General features: G+C 39.0%; 1 protein-coding gene across 1 annotated transcript in view; it reads right to left on the bottom strand.

The window, feature by feature from the left end:
* Positions 1-349: 349 nt before the first annotated feature.
* usp43b (ubiquitin specific peptidase 43b) overlaps positions 350-19,814 on the bottom strand; it is a 79,604-nt gene continuing 60,139 nt past the window's right edge. Inside the window, exons 8-16 of the mRNA XM_077559044.1 lie at positions 19,296-19,407; positions 11,351-11,454; positions 9,734-9,811; positions 9,523-9,652; positions 7,120-7,462; positions 6,772-6,930; positions 4,927-5,100; positions 2,932-3,999; positions 350-1,750 (exon numbers count right to left, since the gene is read on the bottom strand). Of these exons, the coding sequence (XP_077415170.1) occupies positions 1,740-1,750; positions 2,932-3,999; positions 4,927-5,100; positions 6,772-6,930; positions 7,120-7,462; positions 9,523-9,652; positions 9,734-9,811; positions 11,351-11,454; positions 19,296-19,407 (2,179 nt within the window). The 3' untranslated portion in view covers positions 350-1,739. The remainder of the gene's footprint in view (positions 1,751-2,931; positions 4,000-4,926; positions 5,101-6,771; positions 6,931-7,119; positions 7,463-9,522; positions 9,653-9,733; positions 9,812-11,350; positions 11,455-19,295; positions 19,408-19,814) is intronic.

Below are 19,814 nucleotides of genomic sequence, written 5' to 3' on the forward strand. Positions count from 1 at the left end.
CATGGGCAAACAAAACGTGGATGTATTGTCATTTAAATGCTACAATAACTCCAATAATTAAAAATACAAACACACATACTGCATAAAATGTAGCTAAATGTATATATGTACTCAGTATGAGTATTGCTGTAGCATATTCCCTGCAGAATTTTAGAAATTATGTGTCCGCGTGACAGAATGTGCATTTGATGCAAAAATGTGCATAGTGTACGTAGTTACAGAAAGTTTCATGTTAATTAAAATCATTACTACCATGCCATTATTTTTTAAATATGACTGGGCAGGCACAATTGAGAGGTCAAGTCAAATACATTTTATGCAAGTTGTAAATAATTTGTACAAAAATCCATTCATTTGTGAGAAAAAAATGTGTTTAATGTGAAATCCAGAAAATGAACATGAAGCAGATATACAAAGTCCAATACAGGGACTTTTGTGTTTTGTGTCCAGTTTAACCACGGCCTTTCCCACATAATAGCATGAGAAAATTCTGACATTACATGTCAGTACAAAATGTAGACTTGTAAAAAAAGTTAGTAATAAAATATAATTCATTTTCTTTTGATGAAGAGTGTTGAGTGCTGCAAAGTGGGTCCCTCCTTCACATTCCCAAATGCAAATATTCCCTTTGTGGCACTTTTGCAATGTATCAAACACAAAATTGAAAAGGAAAGACAGCACAAGCCTTTAGCAAGTGGGCACGGTTAATTCAAACGCTTGAGGAGCACCTTCAATTTTGTGCTTTTCCTCCTACTTCAGATAAAGTTGAGTACAGTATTTCACAGTAACACTAACATTTGTGTATGTTGTGTTATTGAACTTTAACAGTGACTACCATTACTGTACATACGCTCAGACTTCATCTAATGTAATTGCGGTTATAACAATTATAATACACAAACACACACTGCTGGGTGCAAAAATAAATAAAACAAATTCTGTTGGCGTAAGCAAAGAGTCTTTCATAGAGAAAGTTGAACTTCTAAACCAAGTCAGGCTATTTCCCAAATACTTTGTGGTTCATCTGTACACCCTCATAAAACCCACAGACCATCTTTTCAAACAGTACCTGGACCACTTACAACACAATCAAATTTAGAACAGTGTCATTATTCTTCAACTTGGAAGGACATACAAATGAAGTCCTGTAAGAAAATATGCCATTTATAAAAGTGCAATGATGTTACAAAAACATAATGATTGACCAGCCAATTGACAGTGCATTGTTTTCACTCAGTGTAGAAAAGCAAGTATAACCTATTCCTCTTTCCATGTGTGATGTATCACACATGCCTCAGCTTTTGCAAATACAGCAAACCTCTGCATAAAAAGGGCTTCACAATACACAAATTCACCAATTTTATTTTTTGAAACTATCCTGTGTTATTTACTGGAAAAATTCAACAATTCACAACTTTTTCATGGTGCCTTCTTCCACTTTGTTCAAATTCATTTACAGAGAAGTACTTCTTTACGTACGTATATCTTGTGGACATTGTCTGTCCCTTCCAAAGCGGAGGTTCACTGTATTCCAAATTCACGCATTAGTCCAACGGCACAATTCCTACAAAGGACAGCAGTAACTCAACTCTGCATAGATTAAGTTTAAGACACACACAGGTAAGAAATAACAGTACTACTGTAAAAATGGAGGAGAGAAGACACTCCTTTCCAGCGATGCTTTCGGCGGGGGACGTCTCAGCCTGCAAGACTAAGGGACCGCAATTCATTGTGGGATGTCACAGAGGCACTGATGGAAAATAGAGTGAGAGATTAGTTACTGAACAAAATGAGCATTTTTTTTTATGCTAACAACAATGAACAAGAATAACACTGTTCAAAGTGGCCTAAACCACATTACAAGAATTCTTTCCACAATATTAGTTTGTATTGAAGTGCACCTGTATTTACAACAGGGTTATATCCAAATTTTAGATTTTTCATGATAGTTTTTATACTTTTATCATTATAGCGAGTTTTTATTTTGAATTTTGCTTTTTAAATTCAACTCGAATTTTTTTTAAGGGGGTTTGCTAGTTATGTTTTTGAGTACGTTTCAATCAGGTTTTTAATTAACTCATTCACTCGCAGCCATTTTCACTGAAGTAACCCCCTTCTCCCCCAGCTGCTTATTCTGACAGATTTTGCAAGGCCCACAGAATATTGTGTTCTATTGCTATAAAAACATGGAACCTACCAAAAGAAAGATTAGAGTCTCTCCTTTCATGAGGAAAAAAATGTATCTGGTTTCCATTTTGCAGCAACTAGCATCAGAATAACTTTCTGCTAAATTTCATAATTATTCACAAATCTGCTTTAAATTGTGGGGAAATCAGCTTGTTTACAACATGGCCCTGGTTGATCTCATATACTCTGCTGCCACCTGCTGGCCATTTTTGTAATAACTACCGTTCTCTGCAGTTTAGAGGCTGCACCAAAGCCTTCTGTATGCTCTAGCATAAAAAACGTATAAATACAATTTGGGATTTATAAGTTTTTGGGCGCAAATGAGTTTAAAAAGTAAATTTCTATCCATTTCCATTTTGCAGCAATTAACATTGGAATATATCTAAGTTTCATCATTATTCACAAATCTATTTAGAATTGTGAGTAAATTAGCTTTTTTTTCTTAACATGGCAATGGTTGATCTCTTTTGCTCTGCTGCCACCTGCTGGCCGTTTGTGTAATAACTACCATTTCTTCAACTGTTCTTTGCAGTTAAGAGGCTACATCAAAGCCTTCTGTATGCTCTAGCATATAAAAACATAAAAAACGTATAAATACGTCTTAGGGGCATTTTTTATTTTATTTTAAATAGAACGTATTTAGACTCTCATTTTTTTATTTTAAAATGTTTTCTTAATTTTAGTTGTATTAATTTGTTTTGTTTAACGACCTAGACTTTCCGAGCTGTCGGGGTCTGTGCTTACCCAAGGAGGTGGTACTGAATCTTGTCCTCTGCAGAGTGGCAAAAGCGGGCTTGTCCGGGATCAGGCCGCGGTGCGAGGCCGTGATGTCCCCGTTCCTCTGCAGCGAGGCGCACCTGTGGAAGGTGGCGTCCATCTTGGTCTGAATGTTGCTGGAGCTGTGAGCGCGCTTGATGTCGGCGCAGTGGAGACACGCGGCCTGTCCGTTCAGCAGCTGGACTTTGCAGCCGGGGAGCACGTTGGCCCTCCGCTCGTCTTTCGTCAAGGCGCTCAACGTTCCGTTGGAGAAGGACATTTTGGCGAAATCGCCGCTCGCCAGCTTCCCCAAATATCCGTTCACGCGTCTGTCGTGATCCGCCAGTGGCGATCTGGGGACGTCTTTCCGAATGAAAGCCGGTTTAAAAAAGGCCACGAGGCTCTCTTGGCTCTCACCCTCGTGCCCCCTTTGTGCCTGTGGTTGAACGACTAACGCATCTTTCGGGGATCTGGTGCACCCCCCGAAATGGACTTTGTTTTTTCTCAGCGTGGAATCCCTGCTCGGAGGCGCACTATGACTGCTGACGTGTGCTCCTAGCAAAGCCACTCTCTGAAGTTGGACATCCAAAGTCCTGCCTTGCTCCTGCCTGGCTCTCTTATTAGGTGACCTCACCCTCAGGGAGACATCATCCTTGCCTATGACATTGTTGCCCATGTGTCTCCCCATAGCAGGCCTGCTCTGTCCCCCTGGGATTTTAGGGGAGGAGCATATTTCCGTGCAGCTGAGGCTACTCCTGCTTGGTGAGCTGCACTCCTGTGCGCCCTCAAAGGCTCTGCGCTGGGCATGCCTTTGCGGCGGGGTGGCCACCAGCGCAACAATCGGGTCTTTGGTACATCGCGGGCGGCGGCCCGACTCAAGATATTCCACCAGCTCCCCGGATTGAGTCTCCACCGAATGCTTTACCCGCTCCTTGGCTCCGAAGGACCATCGCAGCGGCAGGACTTTGTTGAAAGGCTCCTTGGGCTTTGTTGGAGATCTCATGCTGACACTCCTTGCTTGGGTCCCACGGACAAACGGTTTGGACTCAAATCCATCTGGAGGAAGAAAAAGAAATATGTTAGCATGGTGGCTTAGTACAATGTTTGAGTTAGGGAAGGGCGAGTACTGATACCAGGTATCGGTATCAGGCCAATACCAGGAAACATTTCACGGTATCGGTACTGGCGACAGATATATATTGGTATCGGTACTGGCTCTTGTGGTTGTTTTTCAGTCAGGAACTAAAGGCTGAAGTGGTTATTTTTTTCATTTATTTCATTTCATTTATCTATTTTTTGAAATTCATTTTATTATGTGCTCTATGCAAAATGACCTATGAGCAAATTGAAAAAATATAATTGCCATTAATTTCATGGAAATTGGCTACAGTTGGGACATATAAGTCTTTTTTATTTTATTAAAATGATCTATCATTGTTTTTTGGGGAAATTGTATGTATCATAAGTATGATACGGGTACTTGGTATCAGCATCGGTGAGTACCGGTACTTAAAATTGGAGTATCGGTATCGGTAAAAAAAAAAAAAAACTTGTATCAAATAGGGATGTATCGATATTAAAATGTCACAATATGATATTATCACGATACGAACCTCACGATATGATAATTACCACGATATTGTGGTGGTGTTGACAATATATATATAAAAAATCTCATAATACTATATATATTAACCTCTTGAGTTTTCTGCTATATCCATGCCACTATGCCAGTACGGTCGCCGACCTCCGCCATCTTGAATTGCTTTGTAAACAATGCGCATCGTAAGTAACAACTGGCCTCAGCAGTGTAGAGTATCATAATGCTGTGCTTTGCTGATGGAGATGTGGTGCTTTAAATATCGTAGCATGACGACGGCGATAGCGTGGCAATTTTAATATTGCGATATCACCATATTGCAGACAGTGGTGACATCTTTAGTATCCAACATCCCTACACGAGACATAATGCCATCTATTCACTTGTGTCAGCAGCTTTGCGGGATTCTTCTCCAAACACTGGCCGATCAGTAGCTTCCGGAGGCTGCATGGGCGCTGGAGGCCCTGAGATGGATGCTGCTGACGCCAGGGCACCTCTGTCACTGCCCCCCGTCAGCCGCACCAGCCAGTGGTCGGAAGTGTTTGAGCTGGTGGAACCTGCAAGATGACGAAAGAAACTGCAGTTAGTTTCTGGAGATGGTGGCAATGGAGAAGACCACAATGTGTCCCACCGGCCATCCACATTTTATTTGATTTTCTCATTTCCAATTGCCCAAAGTTTTAGTACTGTTTGCTCAACTTGTTGTCTAGCAAGGAGCTAAACGACAACATTCACAACAGGCGCTTGAACCATGAATCAACAAACACACACACGGACGTGTTAAGAGTTTGATTCTTGTGTCTTGTCTGCATATGCAAATTCGTCTGTCCCAACCCCCGCTCCTGATTGGTGGACTGTTTTCACGCTTGTTCCTGGTTGGCTGCTGTCCTCGACTTCCTCGAGCATCAGTTTTGAATGTTGTGTTTATAAACAGCAACGGAAAAACTTCAAACAGTACGTTTAAGAACGTCGACTTCAAAGACTTCTGTGTCTCCTCCAGTCTCGCTGTATTTTAATGGGCCGCTGAGAATTGCTGTTTATGCCTCACAATGATGCCGTACTGTTGATCAATTGCTAGGTGTCATCTTGCTATCGTTCATGATGTCATAGTGTGAATACTGTGAAAAATGGGTTTTAATCAAGTGGATTGTCAGGCTCTTATAGGAAAGGCATTAAAGGAAGGAAAGAAAGCAGAAAAGTGTTGTTTTTTTAATGATGCTGGTGAGAGGGATTGAAGGTAAGGGAACAAAGGCCATAGAAAGTTAGTGATGGCTCTCAAACTTAAACCAAACGCTGGGGGCTCAAATGCTGTATTAATTTAATTTAGCATCCTGAAAATGATTGTACCATGAATTTGATTGTGCACACGTTCTTTATAAAGATTTTCAGAGTCAAGATGATTTTCAGCATTGCTAGCTTTTAAAAAAAAAATATATATATATTATTATTATTTTTAATTCAATACAACACTGAAAGTTAAAAGCCAACTGGGGGACTAAATTTCCAAGAACCACTCGTCCTTTTACCCAAAAGCACATGGAGTGCTTCTCTACCAAGAACAGCAAGATGCAGAGGACTGTTGATAGCAATTAAAAAACAAAACAATTGAACAGTTGGTCATGTGCATTAAACAGTTTACTGAAGGTCAAATAAAGGTCACCTGTGAAAGTTAGTGAATTTTAGGTTCATTCTAAAATGTCACCCTAAAGCCCAATATCCTTATTTGTGAGTAGTGTATGTACTGTACTACCTACCATGAGTCACAAAAAAAACCCCTACTGGTTAGTTAATAAGGTTGAATTAAATAAAACCATTCACTGAAAAAAAAAAGAAGACATTTTGAAATGAATGAAAATGTAATTATTTTGTCCCATGCAGAGATGTCAAGTACTGTTTATAAGCAATTTCATCTCTGGGGTGGATATCTATGAATCCGATGCATCGATGTATTCTCCAGGATGCAATTTTGTGAATGATCTGAACTCTGAATTGAACATTTTGCTTCAGAATAGATGCTTGTGATGTCATTGAATAAGAGGAATGTCCCTTTTCTCTCAAAACATAAATATCATTCATTCAGCTTCCGTTATTTCAGAAGACAAACTGTTTTAATACAGTTCTGACCCTTGGCTGCAAAAGCTACACCCTCCTTTCCTCAGTAATATTAAAATACTGTTTCTATCCCAAGGCTGAAGCTATCGACCAACAGAAAAATGACAACGTCTAACCAGTAAGTGAAGAACTTGCAGACCACGGCGGTATTGTTTTTCTTCGTTGATAGAAGAGAATGTAGGCGCCTCGTGTGCACACGTCTCCCTCTGGAACCGGCTCAGCATTGCTGTCATCGTAGCTGTACCACTGACCGTCCACAGAGTTTCGACAAAAGGCTGCCATCACAGTAAGAACAAGGTTGAGTTACAGCATCCATTTTGACGTCTGCATTTTCATTCAGAAAATGCATCATCACGATCTTTGTCATATAAAACTATATTTTGTCTGTTCTTTTCTTCGGTCATTTTCACACATGTTCGCAATAAATAATTCGAAGACTCATGATGAAGATACTGATGTCCGACCTGTGTAATGCCCCCCGTGCATCCCTCCATGGTGGTTGCACACGGCATACAGATCGTACAGGAAGTCGAGGGGAGCCAGCTCGGGCCGTCTGGACTGCTTCCAGCCCGACTGAGGCGGAGGCTGGTGCGGACCGTGGTTACGGTTGACCACGTGCGGCGTCATGTCCAGGTCCACCAGGGGGAAATGTACCAACGTTGTCAGCTTGTTTCTCCGCTCGCCCACTTGCCTGAAGCGCTTCAGGTGGAGGATGAGGATGTCCGGTAGTGTCCACAAGCTCATCTTCACCATGCCCTGCTGAAGCTGCTTACAGTGCGGGCACTTCCAGGCGTCGTCGGGGGCGAGCTGGAAGGTACGAGATGGAGTTATGTCTAATATTTTCATTTCCTTAATTAGTTTCATGAGAAACGATGCAACAAACCACAATAATACAGTATGACTATTGAAATAACGATGCTCTTGTCAGACTTTTTAATCGCAAATTAACTCTAAATAAAGGCCTGTTTATTTGAACACAAATGTGATATACTCGCAGGAAGGCATGACTTATTCTGTTCTACGAATGGCAACAAATGGTTACGCAGGTTGGTTTATATTAGGGGTGTCAAAATGAGTGCGTTAATGTAACGTTTCTTTTACGCCACACATTTTTTTAAATGCGCGATTAATGACCGCCCCTTACTTGGAAAGCCTGTACTGGGGTAGTTAGTTCCAGTCGCAACGCAGCAGACATGTTCATGTCAAAATTGAGCAAGAATACATTTTATAATAATGCATATATTTGTGGAGACTGGGGTCAAGTTGTATTTTACAATTTTTAAAATGTGCAGAATCTCACTAGTTACTTCATGTTAAAGATTAGATAGCTCTAAATAAGAAAAGAAAAATGCACTGAGCTGTCACCAATGTCTTATAAATGCAATTATGCCATCTAGTGGCATAAAAATTAGCTCAACACAAATCAATATCACACTCGTTCTTTACAGTACAGTATATCTTTTTAATTTTAACTCAATTTTATGAATTATTATGAAATTACTGTATCAATGAATAAAAAATGCAACCATTATTCTATTAGTTTAATATTTTTTTCCCTTTTATGTTAACAAGAGTACACTTTATTATACATTTTATTGTACATTTAGAACAGATATAAAATTGTGATTAATCGTGACTTAACTCATTAACTCCCAGCCATTTTCACTGAAGCAACTCCCTTCACTCCCGGCTGTTTTACTGGATTTTGCAAGGCCCACAGAATATTGTGTTCTATTGCAATAAAAACATGGAACCTACCAAAAGAGTCTCTTCTTTCATCAGGGAAAAAGTATATTTCTATCCATTTCCATTTTGCAGCAATTAACATTGGAATATATCTAAGTTTCATCATTATTCACAAATCTATTTAGAATTGTGAGTAAATGAACTTTTTTTTCTTAACATGGCAATGGTTGATCTCTTTTGCTCTGCTGCCACCTGCTGGCCGTTTGTGTAATGACTACCATTTCTCCAACTGTTCTTTGCAGTTAAGAGGCTACATCAAAGCCTTCTGTATAAAAACATAAAAAAAACGTATAAATACGTCTTAGGGGCATTTAATTTTTTTTATTTTAAATACAATTTTTGGGAGCAAATGAGTTAGCTATTGAAGTTATGCAATTAATTACGTTTACAAATTTTAATCACCTTACACCCCTAGTTTATATAATCTGTGTAACCATTTGTACAATATTGTAAATTCAAATGTAAGAGTATTAAACTGTTAATCTCTATATGTCACTGGCAATTGCAATTATAAATAATATTTGGATCAAATCAAGTGAAATTGGATAATTGGTTGGGGATCACTGCTGTATGGTATTACTTTTGTACTGAACCACAAACAACAGGGTGTTCAAGGAAGACGCAGATTTTTCCTGGCTGCTGTAGCAATATTATAACAATACAAAGGGAGGAAACGGGTTAGATGAAAGGCAAGATTCTGGATTTCAGAGGATGATGGCAATAACAAGCCCATTTCATTGAATGCCCTCGGGCATTTTGGCCACTCACTATGCTATCCTTATATAGTTACATCTTACTGTAGTTTGTATATTGTAGTGTATTAGCCAGTGATTATAAGAGGTTGCAGAAGCGGAGAACCCTGCACACTGCACAACAGTTGCTTGGCTTGACGTCTGCTGGGCCTTAAAAGCTTTCTTGTTGTAATGACCCTTTTGACAACATTTCACAGCCACTTTGACATAGTAAAGCACTGTCACGAGGTCCATTCCATTTATGCTATAAGCAGTGAATTTTACAAAGTGCAATTCTTATTGTTTTCCTTTGGCCTAAATTGTATGTGATAATAGTTAAATTGGGAGTCACAAGTTATTAAATATGCTACCTATTTACAGATTACTTACCTGTTCCTCTTTGGTGTAGAGCTGAAAACACTCATCCAAGGTGCAGCTGTACTGCTGGACATGCTGCTGCTGCTGATTCCTCACACTGTCAGCATCCTTCACCACCTCCTCCTGAATATTCCCAAACAGGCTACAACCCATGATGCAAATAGGATTTCAGTTGAGCGCACAGAGAGTTGAAGTTATAAAAGACAATTTAAAGCCTATTTACCAGTCTTTGATTCTGTACTCCCATTCAATGATGAGCTTCACATGCGGCGGTCCTCCTGGGCTGCAGAGTTTCAGAGCTCTAAAAGACAGCAACAACACTATTACAGATTTCTTTCCAGTGTGACATATATCCATTTTCTATAGCGTTTGTCCTCATTAGGGCGAGAGGCGGACACAGCCTGGACTGGATGGAGCTCTCTAATCTTAAGTAGGTTTGAGTACTATATTTATACCCATCAGAAAGACTTTTATTTTATTTTTAAAATTTGATCACGGCGTGAAGATCTGATATAGCATTTGTCCACAAGATGTCAACATTTCTAGGGAGTATAGACATGAAGTTAGAATGTTTAACCCTCACTAACTGTTGTATCCATGTGATTTATGGAGGACCAAAAATGCCAAAATAAAAAAATTAATAAAAGTGAAAATAAAACCGGAAAATGTCGATCAACCAAAAGGCAAATAATTCAACCCAAGACACACTTAGGACCGCCCCCTCATTTGAATAACATTTCATGACGCATTTCATGCTGACATTGTCTGCAGCATGAAATAAATAAGTAAAAGCTGAGCATTTTATTTTATTGATTGATATTTAATTCTATTTATATATTTGTCTTATTTTAACTTATTTATTTATTAATTAGTTGCTTTATTTTGGCAGATTTGGCCCTCCATATGTGAATATATAAGACAAAAAAAAGTTGTTCAAGAAAATCTTGAAACTAATTTAAACTAAAAATTCAACATGTAAAAAGCATGAAATATTATATATTCTTGTTGATGACTGGAGAAATCCAACATAAAAAGCGATTCATTCGCATTTCTGTTCTTGCTGAGGAAAAGATACACAAATGCTACAATCACATTAAACTGTACATTTTGATGTTGTAGACGTGACAAAATGCTGATGACTTCATTGCTTGAGTTTTAAAATGTAACTTACGTTCAGTCTTCATCTTAACACAGATATATATATATATACGCACAGACATTTTCGTAATTTTCGCTTAAAACAGAATTTATTCTTGTAACTTTACAAATTTTCAGTTTTACATTTCTTAAATAACTATTTTTCTGAGGTTTTTTTTTGTCTACAAGGAAACAGTATGGTGGGGTGGTGCCCTAGCGCCATCTAGTGACAATCTGCATAATAAAGGTAAATACTGGATATTTTCCCAACAATATTCTTTTATCTTTTCCAATGAAAAGCGGCATTCAGGTAATATTTGGAATTGTTTATCAAAATATTTGGGTTTTTCTTTTATAATAGTCATACTTGTTCTTCTTTGGACTGTGGCCAGCAAATATATTTTTTAAATCTAATACTACAATAATTTAATTCCTATCTGTAAACTTATTTAACAGCCAGTGAAAAATGTAACTTGAGCCATTTCCACATAAACACAAAAAAATATAAATGGACTATTTTTGGCAGTTGCTCCAGGTGAGGCCCACAGCAGAGAACAGAATTCAGCAGCTAGCATAATTTGCACCCGAAAGACTATGCAAAACACTGAAACATGGGACATCATTGGGTGCTTTCAGGGGGAGGGGGGGGGTTGTGTCACTTAATACAAACTGTCCTCAGTTAGAATTCACATTCCACACTGACCTGTCAACAGCAGGATGGTAGAGTGGCCGACTGTCCTGCGGTGACAAGTAGCTGTAAAACGATGATCCTCCCACCACGCGGATGTTGAAGAGCACTCTGTTATTCTGGAAGAAAAATAGTGGGATCAAACCGTGTGAAGGCATTCTTTGCATTGCAATGTTGGCTAAACGTCTCTGGTGGTTAAGGGTTGAACGGAGCATGATATACATTATGTGTATGGCGGATTAGACTACAGTAGTACCTTGAATTTGGAATTTGTTGAAAAATATGTGTGGTATATTCTGATGGCCAAAAAAGCACTTCAGTAGATATAATTTCAAACAGCATTAAGGGATTTATGGCCGGTTCAAATTAATTATCTAGGTATAATGTAATTGATCACAGTGGGACGTTTTGTTGACCAAATCGAAGTTTGAATATTGTGGTCTCAATTCAAGTTACCACATGTGCCGTAGCGGTAAAGCAACTCACAGAAATTTGAATACAGCCCTTGCAATGGAACACAGAAGAAGTGAAGAGGTGACTTTTACAACAACAAACATGGAGTACTGCCTGGTGTGACAGTAAAATATATATATAAAAAAAAAACAACAATATCATATTTGTAGTAAGTTAGATGAGCACAAAAACAAAAGAAACAATAAAAGACTAATATCTTTGACTTCTTCGCTGCTGCATGTTTTTATTACTGTGAGATGTGGTCAGATAGGAGATGCTATGCTTCAGGAATGAAGGAGCTTTGCAAAAATGAAGCAGATTTCCTCTCTTCCCTTATGAAATGTGGTCGGTGAACGCGGGTTGAGCTCAAACACAAACACCCACGCTCAATCCTGTGCGGAAAGCTGTCTCCGACAGAACTCTACATTCCTGACAGATATGCTGATACATGAACCTATTACTGAACTAGCATCCCGTCTTTGCCTCTGTCCAACATTCACCGACCGATCAGCTGTGTAGCCCTTAACAGAGCAAGGTGACATATGACTTAAAGCTCCTGAAAACAGAAAATTCCATTTTGAATCGCACCTGCCAGAAAAATGAAACTACACACACCCTTCTTCACGTACATAATGAGTACATGGCATCACATCCGCAGACAGATGGCAGTAAATTGGAACCAGAATCCAGTCTGAAAACTATTGGCCAGAGGCTTGCAGGAGTACCCATTGTGAACAGCTAAGGTGTTAATCTACTAATTATAAGATGTTTCAGTCATGAATGGTCAACTAAAAAGGCTATTGTAAAAATATTTTGGGGCAAATTGTTACAAAGAGCAATAGTAATATAATCTTGTCACAAAGCTATGTAGTAGAACTATCATTTTTTACAATCACTTCAAACATTTACAACAATGATAAATATATGATAGTATTAACCTGGTTTGATAAGGGGGGAAGAAAATCAGTAGCGCCTATATTCAATTCAATTCAATTTATTCCAGACTCAGGGTCCACTTTAAAAAACACAAAAAAACAAGCAAAACAAAAAAAAACATACCAAGATTAAAATAATAATACAGTTACACATTAAGAAGACAGGCATACCATTGTTTCTATATGTTTGACTTGTAGCTAGCAACTACGACTATAAACTATGGAGGAGGCTTGGTTATGTTCCGAGCGTGAATGGTTGTTTATCTATATGTGCCCTGCAATTGGCCAGTTTAGGTGTACCAAGTTTATCGTCCAATGTCAACTGGAATAAGCTCCAGCTCACTTTTGTAAGCAAACCTCGAGAGGATAAGCTGTATACAATATATATATTTTTTATCATAGTGTTACATAAACTGGTAGCTGTAAACATTCATGCAAACATACAAACACATATAGTACGTTATCTTTTGTACTTTTCTTTCCCCAATATACACACACGCTAAAATAATTGGTAAACAGAAAAGACATATACAGTACATAAAATGAAACTTGTAATCATTTTTACTTCATAAAGGATTTACAATAAAGGCAAACAACAAAGGTGTTTTTCCTATTTTCATGAGTTTTTACAGCTAACAATAAATGTAACAATCACAGTGATGATGAATACTGAAATAATATGTATTTAATCATGTCTATAATAACCATATATTGAAATGTACAGTTTTGACATACCCTTGTAGTATGTAAACGTATGAGCGCAACTGTAAATGTACAAAAGCTCACTTACAGATCCTAAATGCTATGAATCATCACCAAAACTCACATGCACATGTCCACTCATGCCAGCTTCAATCTATGAAAATATCAAAACAATTGCCACATCATTTTGGAGGTTATAAGCACTAAGCCTATTTCTCACCATGAAGTGTGCTCATAAATTTACATAAGGGTATGCAAACGTTCAAGCACAACTGTAAATGTGACAGGTGGGTTTGCCTCAATAAAGGGCACTAACATTTACATGTAACTCATTTTGATGAATCATATTTAAATTCAGGGATTCATATCAATTTAACTACTAGCAATAGTTAACCCTGGAGAACCCAAGAACCCTTTTCTTCTTTGGAAAATTATGAATTATACATTAAATGACTGCTATAAGTTCACTGAACACCAAAATATATGTTTTTTCAATGTTTTTTTCAATTTATTCCCTAATTTAGGATTAGGGCGAAATTTGACCCTTTGGGATTTAGGGGTATCATTTAGAAAAATCAGAATAACAAAAACTGTCAGTAAACTATTAAGAATTTAAGAAAATAATCAATCAAATACATAGCTACACTCAACAATATATATTTTTTGTTTTATTTGTTGCATTTTAGCCATCTTGTCACCACCACTCTGGCTCATGTAAGTGCAATATTCATCCACTAGAAGGCCCCATGCAGGGGTCAGAAGTGGCACTCTGGACTTTTGAAGTTAAATTTGCAAAAAAGAAAAAAGAAAAAAAAGAAGGTCTTTGTTATTTGAATAGCAGAATTTATAGTGGCCAAATTTGACCCCGTGGGTTCGCCAGGGTTAATAGAGACAGACTAGCAGCGGAGAACTCAGTTTAACGTTGGTAAATCTACACAGTGTGAGAAATTAGTTACTTCAAGGAAATTTAGTTAAATATGGAAGACTTTTTTGTTTGGAGGCTGGTTTCACTGTATGTACAAACAGGACTTCATAGTATTAAGCTACAAAGGCGGCAAATTTTATTAGCAAAATGATGTCATAACAAGCAATACAACTAACAGTCCTAGCTTTGAGTGTGAAATTCAAATTAGTCCGCCTTCAATCAGCAAATGAATGAGGCATCGTCACCAATTGCTCCCTCTGCCACACACAACATGGCGGTGACATCGCTGTATGATTCAGTGCTCAAGGTGGTGGGCTCTATGTACTTTATTGTATGGTGCCTATGATGGTCTTCCTCTTTTCAGCGACCTCTTCCTCTTTTGAAAAATCTTCAGTCAAACTGAATCTAAATCAGTGCATGTAAACTGAGACTGAACAGAGAAGTGTGAACAAGTGTAGAGATGGAACTTTCAGTAGCCCATTTATTTGGGCAAGTCAATATATTCGGTGTAAATATGAAGGGATTTAAAAAGCCGTACATGTGAGTGGGAGCTAATACTGTATATTACAAAATGTGAACATGCTGTGAAAATCACAGCTGTCAGTGTGACTGCTGGGAAGAGGATAAGAAAACATGTGGAAATTCATATCAGAGCCCTGATGGAAAAGGGCCACAGTGCGAAGGCTTCATGGCATAAAAGTTTGTTACGCCACAAGAAAGTCTGTGGATGAGCTTCAAAGTGCCACAGTTAACGTGTTTGTTTTCAATTAGGTTACAAGGCTTCATTATCTCGCATGCTTTTTTTGCACTGTAAAATGTAACAGCATTTGTCAGCGTGAAGGACTGCCACTGTCATTTCTCACACTAAATGCTATTTACCACTTTACCACACGCATACGCACACGTATATACACACACACACACACACACACACACACACACACTGCTAAAGTGAATATTTCCGGCCAAATAGATCTAATCTCTGCCAACAAAATGTCCTTCTTCTCACAGCTTGCAAGAAAAAGATCAATAACTTGGGCTGCCTCAGTGTTTTGTAATAGATTACATTGCTATTCTTGCTTTAGTAGGCACCCTGCCAACCTTTTCAAATCCTTTCCAGCAAATTCAGTAGCAGAGAAAGTGACTGAGAGAAAAATGACTGCTTTTGAATTTTAGTCTGTACGGAGGCTAAAATTAGAAGCGGAAAAATCCACTTGACAGTGTCATTAATTGACACAAGCAGCTATTGATTGAAGTCGAGCAAACATCTGCTCTCTCAGGGCAGAGGCAGGCTCTGGAAAACTTTATGGTACTTTACAGGCTGCTTTTAATTCAATGGCTGATGCTGAGGTGGCAGCGAAAAGACAACAGCACACTGCCACTAACATTTTTTGCACCTGACTCTTCATCCTCTCTTGATTGCCACGAGCTGATGCCTGCTAGTAACAATATAAAAAGCCCCCCTCAACACCTTGGCAGCACCTATAAATTCTGTCCATAAGGCCTATGAAGAGAATCAGTAACAAAGGGCAGCCTTGGGGGTGTCCAAACCTTGCTGAAAACGAATCTGACTTCCTTGCTGGCATTGTGGACCAAAACTCTGACACCAGTCGCCGGGGGACAGAAAGCCTGTATTAGGGGTTCTGCTACCCCTTACACCCGGAGCGCCAACCACAAGCGCCCCCCGAAGGACACAGTCAAACATCTTCTCCAATGAAATTGATATTGTATGAAAACTCCACAATCCGGGAATTAAGGACACTGTCAGAATTAAACATAAATGATTGCTGTCTGTCTGTCCATCCTAGGGTGGAAGAGGCAGAAGTCTGTGCAAAGGAGCCAGACTTCCCAATCCATTCCCCCAATCCCAATGGGAGGCCAGCTATCAGACAAATTCCCTTCAGCATAACCTGAGGCCTTCTGTCAGTTGACCATGCCTGTAACCCCTCACCCCAAAAAAAAACAAAAAAAAACACTTCAACTGGTGAGGAGCAGCAGACCTACTCTGAGTCACAGATAATTGAGCTCTTCACCTAATCTCTGAAAGGTGAATCCGTTAAGACATTTTTATTTGCAATCTTATCCTCGCGGTCACTCCAAAGCTTGTGACCATAGGTGTGTGTATGAAGAAATATCAACTGGTATATTGAGACCTTTACCCGTGAGATTTGCTCTTTTTGCCGCAGCAGCTTACTCTCTATGCTTGATCAACAAAACCTTAACATACTTACTTAATTTACCAAGGGGGCGGGGTAATGTGTGTTATGGTATGGTACGCTTTTTTTTTGTCAAGCCGCACTGTGTGTGAAACATACAGAGGATCTAAATGTCATTCTCTATAACTATAACAATGAAATCCAAACCAAAAACATCTGAATTGCTAAATGTTGTTTGAAGCAGCTATAGATGAAAGACAAGAGCCATGTATTTGGTCTTATATTATGTATGAAATCGACATTGTTGCTGTTATGCAGCAGTGCCAACTACTCTTCAACTCTAAATTGTCCAAAAGTGCAAAGTACAAATAGGTGTCTATGTGTCAGGCCTGTGACTGAGAAAAAGTGTATACCACACGAGTCACTTAAGTCAGATGAGACAGATTCCAGTTTGACCCTGTACAGGATAAGTTGTCCAGAACAGTGATTCCCAAACAGGGTGTCATGACAGCTCGCCAGGTGTGCCACAGGAAAATATCAATCCATCCATTTTCTGTAAGACTTGCTGATGCTCACTAAGGTTGCGGGTGAGCTACAACTTATCCCAACCGTGACTGGTTCCTGGTTGAGAACATGCAAACTCCACACAAGAATGTCAGAACATGGAGTTGAACCCCCAACTTCAGAAATGTGCGAACCACCTGGTCAATGGAAATGATTCACTTCACTCATTTGCTTCCAAAAATGTATAAATACGTTCTATTTCAAATGTTTTAAGTGTCCAATAGATGTATTTATATGTTTTTTTGAATGCTAGAGCATACAGTAGGCTTTGATGCAGTCCCTGAACTGCAGAGAACAGGTGAAGCAATGGAAGTAATTATAAAAAACGGCCAGCAGGTGGCAGCAGAGTATAAGAGATCAACCAAGGCCATGTTGCAAACAAGCTGATTTCCCCACAGTTCTAAAGAGATTTGTGAATAATGATGAAACTTTGCTAAATTCTAATTCTAATTGCTGCAAAGCAGAAACAGATAGAAATATACTTTTTTCCCTGATGAAAGAAGAGACTCTAATCTTTCTTTTGGTAGGTTGCATGTTTTTATAGCAATAGAACACAATATTCTGTGGGCCTTGCAAAATCAGTCAAAATACAGTAAAACAGCCAGAGCAAAGGGGGTTGCTTCAGTAAAAATGGCTGGGAGTGAATGAGTTAAGTTATCCAAAAATGTATATTATTGTTCAAATATCCGGCACTAACATATTGCAATTGAAAGGCAGCACAATTAAATGCTTTTCCATGACATGGCAGAAGGTGAAATAAACCTGTGTATCCACCTTGTAAGTAAGACTTGGCTTTCTGTGAGTATATTCAACTGAGTAAGCAAATTTGTGAATAAATGGAGACAACGTCATCATTACTTTAGTTTTCATACTTTTTGTGAGATTGTTGTCACAAATGGGTGACATGGCTCATAAAAGGCAGGGAAACAACTGTCTAGAACAGGGGTGCCCAAGTCCGGACCTTGAGAGCCCCTATCCAGCCTGTTTTCCATGACCGTTTTTCAATATGCATTGTTGTCCGTACTTACGTCCATGTAATGTCTTGAAACGTCATCGGTCGCGGCCCAAGGTACTGCTCCAATTGCAAGTACGCAAAAAGCCAGAAAGGTCGAGCAAAGAACGGACGGAATGAATGACACGGATGTTATTCTGACTGCGATTGATTCTGAATTACGACGAGTAATATATTAAGTATCATTTATCCAATTTAGGATTATATTGGGGGGGGTTCTGGAGAGACACCGATGTGAGTTGCAGTTTTTTTTTTTTTATTCTCCTGAAACTGAGGTGCATCTATAAAAAAAATATCTTTGAATGAGTGTGTACAGTATATCATATTTAATATATATTAATATTGTAAATTGCAGTTGTTACACTAAGTAAAAAAAAAAAAAAAGGAACTAGATTTAATAAAGTTGTACTTGACACGTGAAATATTTATTATTATTTATGCTCATAAAAGGGGAGGAATACGTTAACGTGATGCTGGTGGAGGGCAGCAGTGCACATGCCTTGCCTCGTCTGCCGGAAATGAAAGAAGAACAAACGTGATGCTCCTCCGCTGCCATTCGTTCCTTGAGTACGAAATGCAGCTTGGGATATTTTCCCAATTTTCACCAAGCAACAACTGATGCATCCTTGGTTTAAGAACGACATCCATGAATTCCGTGTGGTCTTGGCTTATGCATACTTTCGATTGGAACAGTACTTGGGCCGCCACTGATGACGTGTCACAAAATCACAAGGACGTAAGTAAGGTTTTTAACACATTTTGAAACATCAAAATAGTAGTATAAATTCATTGAATGCTAGTCACATGATAAAACTTTGATAAATTACGGAAATGCGGCAGCGAGATTTGCGTGCGTGGGAAGTACGTTCTTGAGACCGGGCTAACAAAGACCCGACCAACCCAAGAACGTACTCTGTGTTCTTGATATTGAGACACGACCCATGTTTCCCTCCACCAACACACCTGATTCATGATCAGGATCGTTAACGGGCTTCTGCAAAGCTTGCTGATGAGCTGATCATTGGAGACACGGAAAACAGGTTGGATAGGGGCTCTCCAAGGACCGGATTTGGGCAGCTCTGGTTTAGAATGCATTGATGGAAACTGACTGCATGCCAAGTCCTCTATATTTTGTGCGAGTCCTAACAGATTCTGACTTGCTGGTTTTTACAAAGTATTCATTAGCCCATTCTAATAAGTAGTCGTCCCGTACCTGTGGCGGCGCCCCATTGATCATCAGGTAGTAAAGCTTGCTCAGAATGCTTTGCTGCAGCTGATCCCAGGAAATAGACCGGTCCTCCCTCATTAAGAATGGAGGGCCGAACCTAAAAACAACGACACAGGACAAAAACCTCGTTAAGCTTACCCAAAACCTTGTAGGCTACAATGCAAATAAAAAAGAAAAGAAAAGTGATTTAGACATTAAAGCAGGTTTTTAGCATTGTTAGGGAATCAGATTGAAAGACAATACATGGAAGAGGGTAAACCACCACTCTAAAAGGATGGATCCCATGACACATTTATTATAACACACATTTCATTGAAGTCAGTCCTCCATTGTCTGCTTGAGATTTATTAGCAGAAGTCCCCGTAGGCATGCATGTGCACGGTGAGGAAACAAAAGTGGGCTACACAGTCAAAGAATAACAATGCTGTCCTGTAAATCCAGTGATGGTACAAATGAAAGGAAAACCATATTAGTGAGGAAACGTTTTAAGATTCCACCACACTT

This window comes from Vanacampus margaritifer, chromosome 2 (assembly GCF_051991255.1).
Source record: "Vanacampus margaritifer isolate UIUO_Vmar chromosome 2, RoL_Vmar_1.0, whole genome shotgun sequence".
In the NCBI taxonomy this organism is placed as follows: Eukaryota; Metazoa; Chordata; class Actinopteri; order Syngnathiformes; family Syngnathidae; genus Vanacampus; species Vanacampus margaritifer.